The 20,733-nt window shown below is 39.5% G+C and overlaps 1 protein-coding gene across 1 annotated transcript in view; it reads right to left on the bottom strand.

The window, feature by feature from the left end:
• Positions 1 to 7,752: 7,752 nt before the first annotated feature.
• The window catches only part of Fam204a (family with sequence similarity 204 member A), a 29,172-nt gene continuing 16,191 nt past the window's right edge, over positions 7,753 to 20,733 (bottom strand). The window contains exons 7-8 of the mRNA XM_032892222.1: positions 9,275 to 9,381; positions 7,753 to 8,793 (exon numbers count right to left, since the gene is read on the bottom strand). Coding sequence (XP_032748113.1) covers positions 8,742 to 8,793; positions 9,275 to 9,381 — 159 coding nt within the window. The 3' untranslated portion in view covers positions 7,753 to 8,741. The remainder of the gene's footprint in view (positions 8,794 to 9,274; positions 9,382 to 20,733) is intronic.

The following is a 20,733-nucleotide window of genomic DNA, read 5'->3' as shown; positions in this document are numbered from 1 at the left end:
TGTGATTGTTTAGTTCAGCATGATTTCCATCACAAATTTACTAAAGAATGTAGATAAGGGTATTCTTCCAGAGTTTGTTATCTGACTTTAACCTTGAAATATCCTCCACTGGCACCCTGACAGTTAAGACCCTTGGGTAGTCCTCCCTGCTTCAAAGCTGGAGAGGTAAAGGGACTGGAAAAGGATCTTGCAGGTGGAAGCAGGAAAATCACTTCTAATGGACCCAAATAATTTACAAGGCTCCAACTGCAAAAATAGTTGCAGCCACTTCTGATACACAGACACATCTGAGGGCTGTTCGCCACTGGGAACGAAATTTTATGCATGTGGACTTTGGGTTTTCTTTAGGAGCACTGCTGACAAGGAAGCAACTGTCAAGAGAGAATTCAAACTGAATCTTTAACATGGAGTCAGCCTTCCTTTGCTTTGTAATCTAAGTGTTTTAGTGAATGGAGACAGTAACAGACTTCCTATTTGCACTACATAGCATACTTCTTTCCAAGTGATACTTGGCAATATGTCAGCTGGTTTGTCTTTCCTATTCCAGTTTCTCCATGTAGGAAAGAGAGCCTGTCTTCGTTAAGATACACTAGTCACAGGATTGTGTATTCACATGTGTGCATATGTGTGGGGGCCAGAGGACTAGGACTTCAGATGCTGTTTCTTGTACCATCTACCTATACCCCAAAAAGGACCTGACATTTATTTACATTTTAACATGTGGTTTTGTAACAGGTGGGTGCTGATGGCACTGAGGACCAAGTACATTATAAATCGGGCTATTTGGTATACTATTCTGGAGGCTGAGAAGTCCATCTGGCATCTGCTTAGCATTCACACAGTGAGGGTCTCCTTATTGTATCACAAAGAGCACACCTGCTGGCTTGGGTCTCTTCCCAACTGTCACAATCTCACCTAATCCTAGTTACCCCGACAGGCTCCTTCTCCAAATACCATACACAGACAAGTCTATCTGGATTGGGGTCAGAGGATGTGAGCACCTTGCTAAATGCCCAGAAAAATCTGGAGAACTAAGGGTATTTAAGATGAGATGATCCAGTTTCACAAATTCTGAGCCAAGTCACAATTTAGCTTCAGACTCAGCTGATGTCCAGTGTAGACTAAACCGTTTTGGTTTCAAGTTCACCACTGCATATTGCTTTGTCTACACAATCTCCCGGGGCAGATGCTCACCCACTGTCCACATCCAGGATGTCTTGTCCGGGTGCTTGCTGCACACATGAGCATGTGAAGAGGGAAGCTCTTCACGTAGCTATCTTCAGTACACACCAGAGAGCTGCCTCAGTGGGTACATTTCCCCAATTCTGTCCTGCTTGCTAAGTTCACCCCTATTCTAGAAAGCTGCCCTTCACTGAGGAGGACTTCCCCAGCAGATGCTGCCTTTCCCTAGGCCCTGTAAAGTGACATGGGCAGGATTTGTGTGGCACTCTGTCTGCCCCTGGATGCCAGTGTTGCTCTGTTAAGTCATTTCAATCTTGTCAGCTCTGCATCATTCTCTTTTTTCAAGTATGTAAGTGTCCACATCACTTTCAAAACAGACTTGAGGTACCATTTCAAGGAAACCCACCTAAGGCACCGTGCACTTCCAAGGCAGCTTAAGGTTTCTTGTGACATACTTGACTCCCTGTAAACAACGGCCACCTCTTCACTGTCCTCTTGCTGGACAGCTCAGTAGCTTCTGTTGATGACATGGCACCTTTTAAAAACCTCTCCTCAACCTGTCTTCTGCAGCAACCTTTTCTGCACCACCACCCCCATCTCTGGAGCTGTCCATTTGACATTTCTAGCACATTCCCTAAGACCCATGATGTAGCAAGTCTAAATTATGCCTGGCATTCCTTTGATATTACTTAGAATAAGAAGCCTGCTATCTTCCTTTGTCATGCATCAGGATCCCCAGAAATACCCCATTCCAACCAACTCCCTGGATCCAAACTCCCTGCATCATCTACATAGCAGCGATCTGGGTCAGGCCAACTCTGAAGCCTCATAACCTTCTTGATCATCCTCCTTTGTGCTTGCTGTTCCTCAAGTGCATCTCCTGCTCCTTCTGCCTGAGATGCTTTTTCTTCAAATGTCTTCCTGGTACAGTCTGACAGTCCTTCATGAGACTTGGCCCTCTCAGTGCCTCTGCCTCACTCCCTGAGCACAACGATGTCCATTCGGCACTTGCTCTACCCTGCCACCACACGCTACGTTGTCAAAATAAGCTATTTTAACAAGGCTTTGGCAACACATCTGAGTGAAAGTGACTGTACCAAATTACAAAGATTAATCTGTGTTTCATATCAGCAAAGCTTATCTCACCATAGCATGGTCATGTGTGATAGAGACAATGCAACAGATGCTTCTAGCTACTCATTACATCTATTTCCTCTTCTTCCTGAAAACAGCAATCTGTATTCCCCAGTCTCCCTTGTTGTAACGTCTAGATGATTAAGGTGGTGACACTTAAGGTTTCCTAAGCGACGGTAGAAAGTTGCTGGCAGCCTGGATCTTTCAATGATTGCATGGAGCAAAGGCTCCTGGTTGTAGAATCAATCTTTGCTCCTCAGATGAACAAAAAATCAACTCCTACTGTGCTTGAGTTATTACATTTTAGAAGACACATTCATGACAATTTCCTGACAATTGATGACATGGACAGGCACTGAGACAGCCTTTCTAATGTAGGGACATGCTAATACCATTGAGGACAAACTCCTAGCTTAAAATTACAAAGGGATGTACAAAGCAGTACATTCATTCTTCAGTCATATACCACCAGTGGAAGCTGGGAAAGTGAGGGCATCAACATGCCCATTCCCATGAGCACTAGAGTATCAGTCATTAAGCTAGACAGCAACTATAGCCAGCTAGGAACCGGGACATGTGACAAATGACCAGTAACTACAGTCTGTAGGCCTGGACTACTTCAGTTAACACATGTGGGTCATTTCTGTGTTCAGAAAACAACTGAGTCGTTAATAACTATGTAAATGCTAAGCTGTCTAAGACTTAGTCTACAGTATTTCCTAATAGATTGCATTTACTCATCTCTGCATGCACCAGAATCACTTCAGAGCTAACAGAGAGGAGGATTTCAACAAATGTTTCTGATATTACTGGGGTAGGAATTCAAAGGAACTCAAAGCTTCAGTTTTACCACTCCCTATGACATTCATAATTACTTCTAGTATCATCCACTTTACAAATAAATACACTTTTCTTTCTGGGTAGTCATAATTGTATGCTATCCATCAAATAATAAAACCTCGAGAGCTGAGACATTTAGCCTGGAGATGAAGTGATATATTAACTTCTTGATCAAATGCCAGAGCTTACAGATGAAAATAAAACAGACATCAATAATTACAGCTTGTACTGGAGTTGGTTTCTTAAGCTCCAGGTTCAATGAACAAGTAATAACTGGACAGACACACCCTTCAGAAATGAGAGGTGGGAAAGGATTACCTCACTCATCCTCATACCTGGAACTGAGCAAGCCCCTTACAGCAATTTAACAAGAGGTGGCCCACAAACTCAGGAGGTGGCAGGTAGCAATTGCTCAAGTGGTACCAGACAGATGCAGGGAGAAACCTGGCACAGGAGCATTTGGGAGTGGAAGCACAGCCCTCCCCCTTTTCATTCCTGCATATTACCACCCTAAGAAGTCTGATCTGAATGTGGAAGACAGATACTAAACACCCCATGCTTAAAAATCTCACTTAGAAATTTTATTGTTTTCTTCTTGAGTTAAAAAGGGGATTACTAATACCAATAAAATGCAATTATGCCTCGGTTACTTTTTAATTTTACGAGCAGATCTGAAAACATAATGTACTTTGTGTCATTTCATAAACTGTCCCACCAGAGCCTGTAGCTGGGTTCCAGAGATCGGATTCCCCACAGTCAGCAGGCAAGAAGCTACTCTGAGGGCATTACTGCCGTTAAGACCCTCTGGGGACAGCCACGTCCACCCACAGGACACTCACCAATGAGCAGGAGAGATGGCAAAGAGGCACCATATTTCATTCCAACCCCAGACTCAAAGCTGCTTCATGGCCACCACAATTTGCCACTGCTCCCTGAGTTCAAGGGCTTCTTCCATAGTCAGTCTGCTGGCTATAGCCATACCACCAACATGCATGTGAGGAATTTTTTCCTTTCAAGATGGAGAGTAAGGATAGGAATAAAACAACACAGACTAAAGAATGCAGCTCTCAGTCTCCAGCGTGGAAAATGGTTGTTTGCTTTAGTATCTTATAAAGATCAAGAACGGGTGCTCAAAGCTCAGTGAACATTGTAGACGAGAGAACTGAAGCAAAGAAAGAACCAGGGGATGGGGAGGATGCTGTCTCATGCTACCTGCTATAGCTGAGGACAGTGCACAGGAGGCCAGCACAAGATCAAGCCAGTCAACATTCCAACACACTCAGGAAGAAGCTCAGGGGGCCCCACTCCTAGCTGAAGAGCTCTTGGCTGGTGATGGCTGCTGGATGAGGAGATTTTGGGGATAGTGACCATTGTAGATTACCAAAGCTCTGGTGGAAGGACTCACACACCTATTTACGTAGGCAGCACTAATAAGACCCAGTAGGTTATCATCATCATCATCATCATCATCATCATCCTCACTGTTATTATTTTTATGTAGATGAAAGTGAAGGGGACATGTTAGGGAATGGGAGGGGAGAGGTGGGGTGGATATGATCAAGATACACAGTGTGTGTGTGTGTGTGTGTGTGTTTGTGTGTGTGTGTACATACATGAAACTGTCAAAGAGCAAAAATAGTCTTTAAACCACTAAGAAATTTTAAAAGTACACATATACATTAATAAAATGCCTTAATATGCTAGATAACATTAAGCTTGAAAAATACAGACATGTTCTAATTAATACATAATAAAAGTAAATCAAGTGGGCTGAGAAGATATTGCAGTGCTGTGAGTTAGAGGCCTGGAATTCAGATCCCTGGGATAGGCATAAAAGTTGGGCAACCATGGTGGCCTTCTAGTCCTAGCACTCAGTGGGTAGAGACAGGATCTTCAGTCATGCTGACTAGATGAACTGAATATAGTCATACACACAATGCACAACACACATATACATAGTGAGTGAGGAAAAGCACATAAAACCTGCCTGCTGCCTGGAGTCTGTAAAGCCCCCAGCTTTACAGAGCACTTTAGGCTTGTTACCAGGCTAGAAGGCACTGATGCCACAAATACCAATCTGCACTTGCTTCTGGAAAAAGATTTTGCACATTTTGTCCAAGTATTGCTATTTATTTCATCAAAGTCAGAGCTAAGACTTTAGTAGAGTGTAAATTTTAAGCCAATAAATAAACTGTTGGCTTTAAAAAAATATTAAGTTGACATGCAAAGTGTTTTCACCCCTGCCAGAAACTAAAAGTAGGCAAATTCTGCCAACATGAAAAACTTGAATTATATCAGTTGGTTTTGAATTTGATGTCCACGTTTCAAAATGGAACCTGATAAAACATAAATTTATTGCCTTGTATAACATATTTAGTTATTAAGATATGTATTTTCAAAAGCATAGCCATTAATTTTTCCCTAACAAAATGAATGCAGACATTTTGAAAGTAATACACTCATATTTTAAGAATTTTAATTTCTTGGGCTGGGGTGATGGGTTAGGAGGCCCTGAGCCTGGATCCCAACTCATGTAAAAGCCAGGCATGGCCATGTGCAGTCCTGCCTGACAGGCTCTAGGCTCACTACAGGTTCAGTGAGAGACCCCCATCTCAAATGAGGTAGAGAGGACTAGAGAAGAATGCCCAGGCACGCAGCAATAAACACCACACACATACAAACAAGAATTCTACGTTTTCCTCAGCTGTCAATAACCTAAGTTACTAAAGTACTTCAAAGACAGTTTAGACAAAAGGTGTAAGTGGCATCACATTTTAAGTGTGAGGTTTACAGTTGTTACCTAACATTCAAACAGCATTTTATTTCTGTCAGGGACCTGCCCTTCCTTCATCTGCCTATCCCCAAGTAAGTGCTTGAGATTTATTATCAATGGCAGAAGTCAGAATTTAACTGCTGATTTACAGTCTTGGCTGAGGTATTTAACTGTCATCAGAACTAATTATAGCAAGCTTGAGATTACATATTCAAACTCTCCTTTTGGTGAAAGAAAGAGAATGTTCTGCTGGAATCAGAAACACCCTGAGGGCTCCTAAACAAGAATGCACTACCAACTTTACTTCTCAAAACCAAGCAGTAAAGCTCAAAATTACTGTTCTTCAGTACACTGTTCTGGCCTCAAGTACTCAGACAATAAATCATGTTACATTAATGCCATACCAATGGCCTAAAATATATTAATCTCACTCAACAGTAACTGACAATCACATTACTAATCTAATTCAAGTGTTCTGAGGTAGTAAATGCAGATGTTGAAGCTTCAGGGACCAAGGTTATTACTGATTCACTAAGAACCTTACTTTAATGTGGCCAGAATAGGAAGGACAAATGACTACACCCTGAAGGTAACACTGCTATTCTAGGAATAATGCTGCCAACTTATTGTTCTAAAGAATAAAGTATTTAAGTTATACTAAAGTTCATCTAAAATAAAACTAATACCAAATAAGAGACCAGCAGATAAACAAAAGGCACCATGCCCCTTCCTCACCCAATCCTTCCTTCTTACTTTCTGACCACAGCAGTGTATTTTAAAACCTTTTACATTCCATGCCCACAAAGTAGAAAGTTAGGAGATGTGACTTCTCGCCAACTGAGTCCCCTTCTCTGTCTGACCTGACTACTCTCCACTCTGTTAAAATGCCCCATAGACACAGGCAGTCCCAGAATGTGGGACTGGCATAGCTAAGGTCCAGAAGTTAAGGGCACTGGCTGTCCTTCCAAAGGATCTGGGGAGCCATGTGGTACCTCACCACCATTCAAAGCTCCAGTTCCAGGAATAGGACACCTCTTTTTTTGGCCTCCATAGATACTAGGCATATACATGGTACACATGCATACATGCAGGCAAAACATCCATACACATAAGATGTAAATAAATATATCTTAAGAAACAAAACAAAACCTAAAATGGGCATTTAGAGGCAAACTGCTAGCACTGGTGTGGGTGAAAGGGCTTGGGAAACTAGACTCTAAGTCACAGGCTCCTAAGTCTGACCCACATGAAAAATACACTGTTAAAAGTCACTAGACCTATGGAAGTAAATTTAAGGAAATACAAAATTAAGGCAGAGCCCCAAGGAGAACTCATGTTCTAGGGCCTTAAATACAAAACGATCCATACTAGGAATTAGGTGTACAGTGGGTGGAAAAAATATTCCTGTATCATTAAACACATATTCCCCATTAGGAGTCCAAAGTTGCTGTAAGTAAAGCGTACTCAGGAACATCTATGAGACCTCTTCATTAAGATGAGCCAGTGGATATCCATCCTCCTAGATCTTGCTTTTTGCTCTTTGCTTCTTCTCAACTAAATGAAGGTAAGATTTGATATTTGGGCTTTTTTTTTTTTTAAACACTCATTGGCTCCCTAGGTCTTATTTTATTTATATGAGTACATTGGAGCTGTCTTCAGACACACTAGAAGAAGACATCAGATCTCATTACAAATGGTTGTGAGCCACCGTGTGGTTGCTGGGAACTGATGAACATTCAGTGCTCTTAACCGCTGAGCCCAATTTTTGGGCTCTTAATTACCCACTTACTCTTCATATAGAGAAAATTTTCATATCACCATAAGTTAATAAAACAGTGACTATTTCAAGTCTAAAATGATACAATCATGTTCATGACTCACTTCTCACATATCCACATATGGTCTTGCTAGTTATCAAATGACTTCTAAAACCTCTTCCCCTTAGGACTATAAACACACACCTAAGGACAGTGACTTCCCAGGTATCAGTTCTCTCTTTTGTCTCATTAATTCATTCCATCTTTCAAAGAGTTTCCAGGAGAAGGGGTTAAAACAAACAATCACTTAGACAATCCAAAGTTATGTTATCTTGAGTTACAACTGTCTGTCTAGCACAACCAGACCATTTCCTTTTCATAAACAATCATAACATAAAGAAACACATTGTTGAGAGATATTGAGAAAGGTATTTTCTAGGCAAATCTGAATTTAAATCATTATCCAAATAATATAGTATGTTCACCTTTTACTCTAATTATTTGCACTAACACTGCACAAAAAATTTAATCAACTGCTCTTACTATGTGACTAAGTAATATTACTTTTACCTCCAAAAAGAAGCAATAATTATATTTAATGCATTAAAGTAACTAAAGTCATTTGTAAAATCAGTAACTTGAAAAACTATTTATGACTAATCCATTATAAACAAAGCCAATCTTAAAAACACAATCCTAAAAAAAGTACAGTCATGCTAAGAACAGATAAGGAAGTCGAAGGACCTCACAGGCTATGCTAGACCAAACAGATCAAACACAAAATTGATCTTAAACTGTATGCTTATAAAACAAATAAATATCTATCTTTTTTTCTTGTACATATGCTTAACTTTCTCACAAAAATATAAAAATGTTCTTTTCCATCAAAAACTTCTGAGAAAACAGACTGAAGGGTTTATGATCAGCTCTGAAGTTTTATGCTTATCTTTTTCTAACTTTATCAATTTCCTGACATATTTAACCCAAGCCAGAAAATCTTTTCAGCAAATGAAGCATGACAGCTATAAACAAATGTCTTGAAGAACTCTGCAAGGTCACATATATCCCATGTTGCTTTTGGTTTCCCATCTCTTCTTTGCTTCAAACCTAAAATGAAGAGCATAAAAATCTTAACTTATTTCTAAAATAAAATACTATACTAAAGTAACATGTTTTGTAAGCACCCAAAGCACTGACACTTTTACAAACAGCACTGGCTGAGGTAAGGCCTCCATGTTTACCACCTCACAACTACTTTCACTGAGACATAAGACCCTGGGGAAGTGGCCTACAAACTGGATTCCACGGATGAGCAGACTTTTCCACAATTCCTACCAACTCAACAGAATCATGATTTCTTTTTTTTTTTTTTTAAGTTTAAAAAATTATTTTTAGTTTGCGTGCCTGGTTATTTTGCCTGCATGTGCCTGTTTACAATATGCATGCCTGGTCCCCACACCCAGAAGAGGGCATCAAATCCCCCGGAACTGCCTGGTTGTGAGCAAGTATGTGCTTGGAACTGAACCCTGGTGCTCTTAAATGCTGCGTCAACTCTTCTATCTCAGGACACAGTCTTAAGTGAACTTACCCCCATGCCAGTTTCTTCTTCTTTCGAGCAGCCTGTGAATTTTCAGCCTCCTTTTTGGCTTTAACAAACTTGTGGCAGGCAATTGCTTTGGCAATTTTTACACCAAGCTAAGAATTATGGAAGGAAAAAAGGAAAGAAAATGTGAAAAGAAATATTCTAGCTAGTAGTGCAAGAATTATAATAGTACAAAAATATGGGAGTACATGGTTCAGAAGCCATGTTTAAAACTAAGAAATCCTATGTTCAGGCCCCTTGAATGAGGCATAACAAATCTATAGATATGGTTTTGATTTCTCTCCACTACCCAAATATCCACTGTCCTACTTGCCCCATCTCCTGGATGGAAATCCTTCCCAAACTCAGACCCTTCGAGGTCCACTACAGCAGTCATGAGGCCCTGCAAGCTCCCTCAGCAACTCTGTAGGCTGAGCGGGAATTTGCCCTGATAAGGCTGAAAACAGACTGACAGAGACGTCAACTTTCTTTGCTCTGGGCTAGAATTACAGCGGCTCAGTATGGTCACACCATTATCTCATGCTGATCAGAGGCTCTGATTGGCAGTCACAGATGGGATTAATGAAACATGGGGAAGCTAATTACTACTTCATAAATACACTCTGCATGATGGGCAACAGCTTTTAAGTCTCTGAGAGAGAAAAGAATATAGGGGGAATCAGGAAGTAGAGAAGCTGGACTCCAGGATCCAGCTGCTCCTGTGCTCAGGCTTTCCTGACTTCTAACTGCTGCCTTACAAGATTCATCTAACATGAACCCAAACCCAGATGTCTTCTCTAGCTCAGCCTATAAGTCTCTGCTTCTGCATTTCTCTAGCACTCGCCAGCTTGCAAAGCATTTCCTAGGAACATCCCTAGGCAGCAATACCAGTACATAAGTTTAATGTAAACTGTCCATGTGTGTGTGACTCAAATCCATTAAGAACTAGGATGAATCCAGGTTGGCATGGTGGGACACACCTGGAATCCCAGTAAAAGGATCCTATCCAGTGAGGTAAAGCTGTATGCATAGCATGGTGAGCACCAGGCCACTCAGGGATACATAGCTAGACTCTGTCTCAAAACAAACAAAGATTTATACCAACACAGGCTTTCAATCTTTCTGATGTTTCTTGAATTTTCTATTCTTTCATTCAACTAAACAGATGTTAGAAGACAGGCAGACTGGTAGAACAAGGACACACACGCAGCCAGTCAAATTATCCTATCAAAATCTGAGTTTTAGAGATCTGCTTGGCAGTTTAGGAAGGTATGGAAGGAACTAAAGAGCTCAAGTACAAGATATCAACTTAGCAAGGTGAAATCTGCAATGCTTGACACATCTTTCAGCTGATCTTGTCAGATCTCTAAAACTCAGACAGATTCTTCCTCTCTGAGTAGGGCAAAACACACAGCTTGCAAGGTAGGATGGGATAGGAGACCATGACACAGAGATCCTGCCTCAAACCAGATGTAAAGTCTGAACTGATATTCAAGGCTATTCCCTTTCTACACCTGAACCATAGAACATAGGTGTACACACACACACACACACACACACACACACTCAGATTTTAAAAATGTTACACGTTAATCAAGGGGCTGGGCATTACTATATCTCAGGAGAAAAGGAAACTCAAGAAAGGCGCTGTGGCATCATTATTCACTAAGATAAAATTCCCTTTACTGAAACCCTATGTACTTGTCATACATGAAAAAAACTTAAGTCAGCGCCCTCTGCTCAGGTTAATGCAGTGGCTACTGTAGTGTCAAAAGAATCTACAAATAGCAATGGCTTAACTTTTATTTGTTTCACTCAAGTCCCTGAAGGCAGCAGGGCCCTCTACATCTTGTGGTATCAGAATGTGGCAGAAGCAGAGGATCTCCTATTGGCTCATAAAGTTACACAGACATGTTTCTGATCAGTGTTAATCACATAACTGCGGCTAAACACAAGGGGACTGAGAGGTATGGGAATAAAACTGGGCACCTGAAGGGTACTAAGTGAACCTAAGAAATTGTCTTCTGTCACCAAGAGCAGCTGTGACCTATGTTTAAGATGCACAGCATTCATGCGGATGGCTTAATCTCCATCCTGCAACATTCATTCCCTGAACATCTCTATTTCCCTGTTAATTCCATGCCTTTGCATTACAAACCAAGTAAGATGCTCCAGTGGTGTAATTGGTTAATATCTGGTACTTTTACAACAAACCAAATCAAACAGTGATGGGTGATATAGTTTACTAACTCCCCCAGGTCAAATTCCTGTTTACCTCTCAGCTACTTGATATTATATTTAAATTCAGTAAGTACCTAGGTAAGAAACAAATGATGGAAATCGTATCTGCTATACACCATTACCATGAGTGAAAGTTCTTTCCCAAACTGTTGTAAAAATAAGCTACAGCTCTGTATTATTAATACTGAAGTTCCTAGTCTGAGTTGCCCAGATATGGTACAGACAAGTCAAGACGCTCAAATGAACGGACTCTACACCCGACCAGATGGAAATGCTTCCAGTATTCCTATAAAGCTACAAACAAAGCCAAGCACAGAATCACCAGCACTGAGGTAAAGTTGCAAAGACCACGATCAAGGCACAGCATAATCTTTAAGAATTCTTTATACTGCACAGTGGGCTCCATACCACGTTCCTAGAAGCAATTTCACACAATGCTCCTAAAGGGTGCGTTTTCTACCCACTTTAGACTAAGGACCAGGTTAAATGGAATGTTCTTCACTCAACCAATAAACACTACAAGGCTGTTCTATGGTGTGTGTGTGTGTGTGTGTGTGTGTGTGTGTGTGTGTGCGTGTGTGTGTGTGTGTGTGTGTGTGTGTGTGTGTGTGTGTGTTTACAGAAAAAACTTTTGGTTTCTATGGATGGTGAAAATCTATAGTAGTTTTGACCTTTGCATTCTTAAATGAATGTGTTTTACTTATCTCTGTGGAGAATGAAATGGAACAAGGATATCTAGAAATACAAAAGGATAAGACCGTTAATGAAGAGCCCATCAAGAAGAAACATATTTTTTAGTCAAGATGACAAACCTGAATTTCAGAATATAAAAGAATATTGTGCTGTACATCTCTATGACAAACAAATAAAATAAGCAGACTAGAATTACCCTTTTACTTCTCTAAAAGAAAAAATTCATCTTCCTGGCCAATGTAAACACCCCAAAAGCTTGCTCAATGGTTTATATATTAAATAAAAAAAAAATAATAAAACAGTTTGGGGTCATCAGATAACTATAGTAACACAATGTGAGAAGACTTTTTTTAATGAAAAAAAAATGCATACAGAATTTCTTGAATGTGTAGCCAAAGTATCAGCATTTTCCATATAGAACATCCAATATTTTGCTGCATTTTAATTAAGGTGTCTAAACATTATCACAAAGAACTGCAAATTGGTCAGAGCATGCGGTAAGAAAAATTAAGCTCTAAAGGCTTTTTATCACCATATTTCAGGAACCAAGGGTGTAAAATGTTCTAATTTGGGATATATTAAAAGCCATAAAAGGTCTTTCAAAAAGATTAATGGTACTTTGCTTGGATTTAAGATAAGGGCTTTAGCTGGTTGGAAAAGCAGGGCCCTGGCTGGACCCTTGAGGCATTCATCTTTACAGCCACTTGGAAGATTTGTGAAGGCGTCTGCACAACCTCGAGCAAATGCACCGCGACATTTTTTTAATTCCTTTCAATTTTACAGGTTCAGTGTGTGTAAATCATATTGGGTCATAAAATAGATATAATGGCACATCCTTATAAACACAGTGGAGATCTAAAAAAACTTCAAAATAAAGTTAGTACCTCTTGCAAATGTTGCCATAAAGTTTCCTGATAATCATTTGAAACATCTGATTCCGACAGCTTAATTTAACACAACTATAAACTGCTTATCCATTTTATAAAATATTTTAGTCATCTCAAAATTACTAGCTTGTAACAGAGTCATGAAGTTTTTCTCCCTTTTGAACACTTTCAAGGCACTTATTTTAAAATACCAATTATCATACTTTAACTTTTTATAGAATAATAGGTCTCTATGAAAAATATTTATGCCGTTCCCTTTTGTTCTTTAATTAAATGAAAACAGATGTTTTCTGAAGTAAAGCGGAACCATTACTGGAGTACTTAAAGTGTTAAGGTCTTTAATTTTTATATCAGTTTGGTCGACAATTCCTGATTGTCTTTACTCAAGCTCAACATTAATGTCAAGCAAGTTACCTAGGAGACGAAAGAGATCAAAGAGACAAAAAAACCCTCCAATGTCTGATTAATCAAGCCTGCAAACAGCTTATTTCTTTTTGCCTGCATGCAAGTATGAAAATGAGATTCTGGGAGCCGAACACTGTGCAGATTTGTTCATTCTTATCAGAACAAAGCCAGCGGCAGCTTATTTCATGGATCATTGGCACTGTCATCAGCGCTACACAGAACGGGTGACAGCTCCTCATTTTGAAGCTTGAACAAAATTAGCAAAAAGTCGGCACAAATTAGCCTCTCATCTTTTTAGTAATATGACATTATTCATTTACTTTTTATCCAATTTTTAATTTTTTCCTTGTCAGCTATCCCTTTCTAGTGTCTCTCGCATGCCATCATAAAATGCCTTCTGAAAAACAAGCAAAGAAACAGTCAAAGTTGAAATAACACAAAAGTTCAAGAGGAAAGAATAAGCACTTCTAATGGCCGGTTCTGCTGTGTTTTAAAATTAAGTTTCAAAACTTTGCAATAATTGATTTTTAAAAACAGCTTAGGATGCCAGTGTATTTTAAGAAAGAACATAACAAGGCTAATGGATCATGCAAACCCACCTGAGGTGTCCCTGCCACAGTAAACTTCAGATGCTTATGTCACATTGGTCTTTCTCACCACGGCCACACCTGGGATGCCAGAGTTCTGACTGCAGCCCAGGCTATGGCCCACCTCGTCACTCAACTGACTTTTCGACCAAGTTCTTCTCTTTGCATTATCACATCTTGTTTCATTGTCATCTTGAAGTGTGTATGCACACACAGGCTGACATGTTTGCCTATGTTTGTATATAACATAAGTGTCTGGATGTATAACGAAATATATACTTATTTATTACTTTGATACCTATAATTTCCTGCCAGTTTATTTCAATCATAACCATCAAATCCCAATTTAAAACATACTAAGAAAATAGATACACATATATATGCATATGATACGGCCCATTACTCAACATTGATTTAATAATAAAATAGTTTATATAATACCTGTTTTAATAACTTCAAATTATATGTAGACTACAGGATTCTAAACAAAAGGAAAAAATATTACACTGTTGAAACTACTCCTGGATATTGACATTCATATTCAAGCAACTTATTCCATTCATAAAGGGGAAAAAGGCATTAAAAAATTAACCATAAGCTGTTAGATGTTTTACACAGCCCCCATAAGAAAGACAGTTTTTTGAAAGAACTGTAGTACTGTTTTCAGCAATTTCTTTATCTCTGTTCTTCTAAGTAAGAAAGCCTATTAACAAGCTTTGAACTTAAAATCACATTTACAATAATGTGCCATCAACAGTTTTATAAGCTAATTAGAAAAAGATTAATTAATGACTGGCTGCTAATAAAATGGCAATCATGAAGAAAGAAACCAAGGGTGCTAAGCTTCAACTACCACCAATTAAGAGCTAATTACAAACAAATTATATATGTGTTTTGCTGTGGGCTTTAATTTACTAAAATGGTTTTAATTAAAAGAGAAAACATGCTGATTAATTGAACTGCAGAAAAAAAATCTACAGTATAAACTGTGCTTTGTCTGTCTCTTTAATTAGACTTGTAACATCTGAAATCTTTTTTAAGGTTAGTTAAAAGCACAGATAAACATAATTAAGACAGCACATAAGGAATGCCATTCAAGGTGAACACCCAGCCAGACCCCAGAGGTTAAGAAAGCATCCACAATGCAATGAGATGTGAATAAGCACACCTGAAAAACACAGGGATGCCCTTCGCTAAATACCCATCCTACTTTCCTGAGGCCAACAAGCTCTGTCTTCAAAGCTGCAGGATTTTTATGGGAAAGAAAACGTCTTTAAACTAGATGTAAAGGAAATCACCCAGTCCTTCCCTCACGGGGTCAGACAATGCTTATTCCATGCACTGTGCTAAGTTCCTCTTCATGTAACAACTGATTTATTTGTTAGAGTTAAGGAGAATAAGGCTTTAAAAAAAATTAAAGCTACCATTTTAAGGCCAATAAGACTATGTGCAGACAGGAGGATAAGACAGAGAAATGTTTGAATTAAAAAATACTGAGAGATGACCGACATATTCGGTTCTGGATGATCCTCAGCAAACACATACTGCCCCAAGGACAGAGCTCTCACCTCCACTAGGAGCAGATAGAGCTGCCTAGCAGCCCATTCCCTGAGAGGGCTTTTTCTCCCCAGTGCCCTATCCTCTTTCCTACTGCCAATGTGCCAGTGAAATATACCAAAAGGAAAATGTTGCTAAACTGTTCTTACTACTAGAAAGAGAAGTCGATCAAGAAAAGGTCAGGACTGGAAGGCAGGACAAATATATTTTGCCAGAGTCTGCAGATATCCACACAAAATGACTAAGTAAAACCTACCACCTTCTTTTAGAGAAAACTCATGGTTGACAGCATTTGTTAAACATACCTCCAGCTAACTACAATATCTCCTTTCCAGAAATATAAAATATTGGTTGGCATTACATGTGCGTGTATGTGTGTGCGCGCGCGCGCGTGTGCGTGTGCGCACACTCATAAAATCCATACTGTATTTTTACTGCTTTTACCTACTCTTCAGACGCCAGAAATCACAATACTTACAACTAAAGGAGGGATCTGACCTTCTTTAGCAGGGCTGGATGTTCTAGCAATAAATTTTTATAATGGCTAATTGGAATATATTGTTCAGTACTGTGTATCAACAAACAGTTTTAACTCAGACACTTGGTTTCAAGATATTTCTTCCCAAAAGAGTATTTATGAAAATAGAACAGGTCCATTTTGTCCATTTTGACACTGGACAGATAGACTGAAGTATATCTAAGGAATATATTTAGTTAAATGTGCAGTGACTCATTTGAAGGTGGGAACATTGCTTTGCTACCAAGTGAAGTTGGTTTTTATCTCCACAAGCTAAAAGATGTTTAGAAAAAGGTCCTTTTTACCATATATAATACTCCAACTGAATTTAAAAGTACTTGTTTCTACAGGTCTCTATGACTGCACTGTGCCTTATGATAAGGACAACATCCGAAAAGACAGCTGAGGATAATAGGTAGAAGATGTTATTTTCAAAGATCACAGTCCACAGTCAATCAACAGAGAATGTCCTGCCAAGTCAGGGGTCAGTTCAGCCAGACATGCCCCAAACAAGAGTTTAAAGAAAGAAACTGGTTTTTTTGAAGTTGGAACAGCTTCATCAGTATAACACAATTATGGAATGGTCAGAGGGGCAGGAAGAGCATTCTCAGCAGTCTGCAGCTACATGGCAAACACTGAAAAGACAGCCCAGCTTACGCTTAGACACAAGACACTTAAGTTACCCTCTTCCCCCAAACCAGATTCCACATAAACTCAGTCATCACAAATGTAAGGGACATGCTTCTGGGAAATTACGTGCTTTACTGTGTCACAATGAGATCGCACCAACAGCCTAATTTTGACATACTCTCTTGAGGGATGTTTTCAAGGTCTATTCACAGACATGGTTCTACTTTTAACTTCATTTTTCACAAAATTGATGCTGCCCTACTCACTTCACAGGCTTTTAAATGTTAAACATCAAAATGAGCTTCACCTATGGCTGGAAAGGGCTTTAAGAACTCTGGGGTCTGTGCCTCTGAGCAAAGGCTTTATCAGCAGGTCCCAGTCACTGCTTCTTGAGAAAAGCAAACGCTGCTGTTATTAAAAACCAATCTACCTGAATTTCAAAAGGACACCTACCATGCATACATATACTCTATTCATAGAAGGTTTCTGCCCCAAACTCACACTTCTGTAAAATCCCATCTCATCATCACAGTGACTGGACTAAGGGATGAATATGAGAATATAAAGTTGGCAACATTTCTTGCCGAAGCTTTTCTTGACTGGACATTCCTGAAGGGTGCTCCACGAGTGGGCACAGCACTGGCATCTTTCTAACTCTGTGTCACAATTGCAATCATGACCCATCTGTCCTTTAATTATCCAGGATATAAATTGCTGGTTTTTCTTTTGACCAGAATTCATTAAACACAATACCAGAACACAGCTTTACATATGTATCAAAGCATAAAAACAATTGAGGAAAATGTTATCTTTTCTAAAGCAATCTCATTTGTCATACAGTATGACAGGGAAGGTAAGAACTTGAAATAAAATGTCTAGTCAGCATTATAAAACTTCAACTTCTAAAACGACAAAATGAGAAGACACCAAACTACAATCCCGGTGTCCTCCAAGAAAATCCCCATTTCTAAGACCCCAGAGGGACAGCTCTGAATGCTTTTTCAGGTTGTTGAACACATACGTAGCAAGGAAACTCACCAGGGCCAAGGTGAAATTATTAACACAAGGCTGGTACACCATAATCCATGCAACTCCTTCCCACCCCAGCACACCATTTAGAAAACTGCTCATATTCATGAGATTTGATATGGATTCAGAAAACAAATACCTCACATATAATACCTCACATTTAAGCTAACTATTAATCTTCATTGCCAAGTAATAAAAGTACTGTCAAGAGGGGCTGGAGAGACGGTTCAAAGTTAAGAGCACTTGTTACTCATGGAGAGGTCTAGAACTCAGGTCCCAGCACCTACACCAGGTAGCTTATAACTCCCCAGCTACGACACCTACACTCACTTAAGTTTTCTTGAGCAAATGAACACACACACACACACACACACACACACACACACACACACACACACACACACAGACGATTAGAAGTAAACATTGCTTTAAAGATCTAAAGTTATTTGGCAATCACAATAATAACTTACAATAAAAAAACACAATAAAAGAACCAGCAACAGATGCTGAACTAGATGAAAGTGTAACAAGGGAGTGCTATAGCCTCAAACTGTCTCTCCATACAGTACTTAGTCATCACAAAGGGGAAAAACTCAGAGCTATCACCCTCATCAAAGTCAAACCAACAGAAAGTGTCACAGAGATAGCATGTGTCTCTGGATAGTCTGAGAAGGGCTCATGGTTACTGCTGTGACTCATTATGAGGAAATACTAGACAAAACAAAACTGCAGGGTGTGTATTAACTAGCCTTTCCTGAAAAACACGAACTTAAAAATAAGGACGAGAAGCTATTTTAAACTAAAGGAACACAGCAACAGAGTACAATGTTAGAAAACAGGATATGACTTTGTCAGTATGCAAATTATTAGAATAAATGCAAATCTAAAGTATATGAATTAAAGAAAAACTTTTCTTCAAATTTTATAACTTTCTTCTTAAAAAAAATTCGTGTGTGTGTGTGTGTGTGTGTGTGTGTGTGTGTGTGTGTGTGTGTGTAAGTATATACACATCTAGGTCAGTTCTTCCCTTCTACCATGCCAGGTGTTCGACTGAACCAACTTGTTGGCACCTTTTCTATAACCATATAACATTTTTATATGGGTGCATATGGTGTGGGTTTGGGGGGCATTTACTGTGTATGAAGACCGGAAGACAACTCTGTAAGTTCTCTCCTCCCACCTTCACATGAATTCCTGTGATCAAGCTCAGGCTGCCTGCTTGTACAGTAAGCAGCTTTCCCACTGAGTAACCTCCCTGGCCTCAAATTGTACGATGTCCTTAATATTAAATAAAACTCTGCTAAAAGGAACTCAGAACCTGCAATGAAACAGATTCTTCTCTGAAAACATTCCTGGTTTTAGGTAGAAGGACTAATAAACTATGCTTTGCCTCGTCTTTTCTTCCTCAACCAAGACAAAAAGTCCAAGATAACTGACTGAGGGAAGGAGTCTGCTATGGTACTCTTGGGTCTCCAAAAGAACAATGAACGAAAATAAGAGAGCACTAGCTTGTGTCCTGTAACCCTGAAGAGTGCAACTAAAGAAAAGCACACAGCACTTCTAAAGCCATCTAGCAACCACACACCAGAGTCCTCCTGTCTTCTTAGGTTGTGTCTTGGGCTTTACCAGAACAATCCAGCAAGCCCAGACCAGCACCCAAAACCAACATCACACAGTCCTGGAACCTTTCAAACCACTCAAGAGACACCTGTTCAACAAGAGGCACAGGGTGAGATACTTCCTCAGCAGAGATGCAGTTAAGCACCAGCTCCCTCAAAGGCTTCATTCCCAATCCATATGAAGCTGCCACCAGCTTCTAAACCAACAACTTGGTAAAGACACAACCTGATGATTGGCTATGAGTGCCCTATGAGATTTCAACCTCATTGGATCCCACTCTTCCCTAGTCCCATCCTGATGTCCTCCCCAGTCTGAATGTTTAGAGCCATGGTAGAAATCTAACACCTGAAGTCCTGTCCAAGCCCATAAGCATTGCTCCTCCTTACCATTCCCTCATGTGTCCAGGGCCTCCCTGTCAAATTCTGCACATGACATTCGCTAATTGGTATAATCTTGTTATCTCAGGAGTTAACTATACTTTTAAGAAACCAAGCCATTACTTCTAACAGCTCACTTCTGAATGAGATCTAAGTACCACACCAACAACACATACCATGTTTGTTGAGTGAAAGCAAAGATTAACTTATAGGGATAAGAAATAAAGCACAGATTGACATGCAGGGATCTTACACTGAAGAAGCCCCAGATAATCAATAGTAGGGAGTCCTACTGAACTTGTAGCACAATTTAACACATCTTCAAGTTCATTTTAATAAATGAGCTTTTCTCTTTCCCTTCCAAAATAGTGATGAAATTCTACTATATCCAACAAGAGCACACCCACCGAATCAGAATACAGCATTTTTAAAAATAAAAGAGATTGATTTTCAAACTAAGCAGAAAGAGCATTAGTAGATGGGAAGAGTAAATATCTTATATAAAAATAGCAAATACAAAGAATATTTCATTGAAGTTCAGCTACAAGAAATCTGTCAAAGCTTTGATGGCTATGCTGAGTCATAGTATCCCCACAAATTAAAAACATTCCACATGCCTGACGTGCATTTTTCTTTCTTAAATAATGCAGCAATTTTGTTTCTGGATATAAAGGACATTCAAACAGATGTTAGTATACTCATATTTACAGGTGCATGGTTCACTGTAGTTAAACCGTGGAAGCAGTGTCTACTGGTAATTTAACGCACAAACGGTGGCACAATACCCCAAATATGGCACAGTGGCAACCGGTCTTGAAATGGACAAACATTCCAACATATACTCCAGCGCAATGATCTCTAAGGATGTTATGCTAAAGAAATACTCTGGACACAAAAGCATAAGCACATGACTTACATGAGG

The sequence above is a fragment of the Rattus rattus genome, chromosome 2 (genome assembly GCF_011064425.1).
Source record: "Rattus rattus isolate New Zealand chromosome 2, Rrattus_CSIRO_v1, whole genome shotgun sequence".
Lineage (NCBI taxonomy): Eukaryota > Metazoa > Chordata > Mammalia > Rodentia > Muridae > Rattus > Rattus rattus.
The sequence above is the reverse complement of the archived record's forward strand: the minus strand, read 5'-3'. Positions and strand labels throughout refer to the sequence as shown.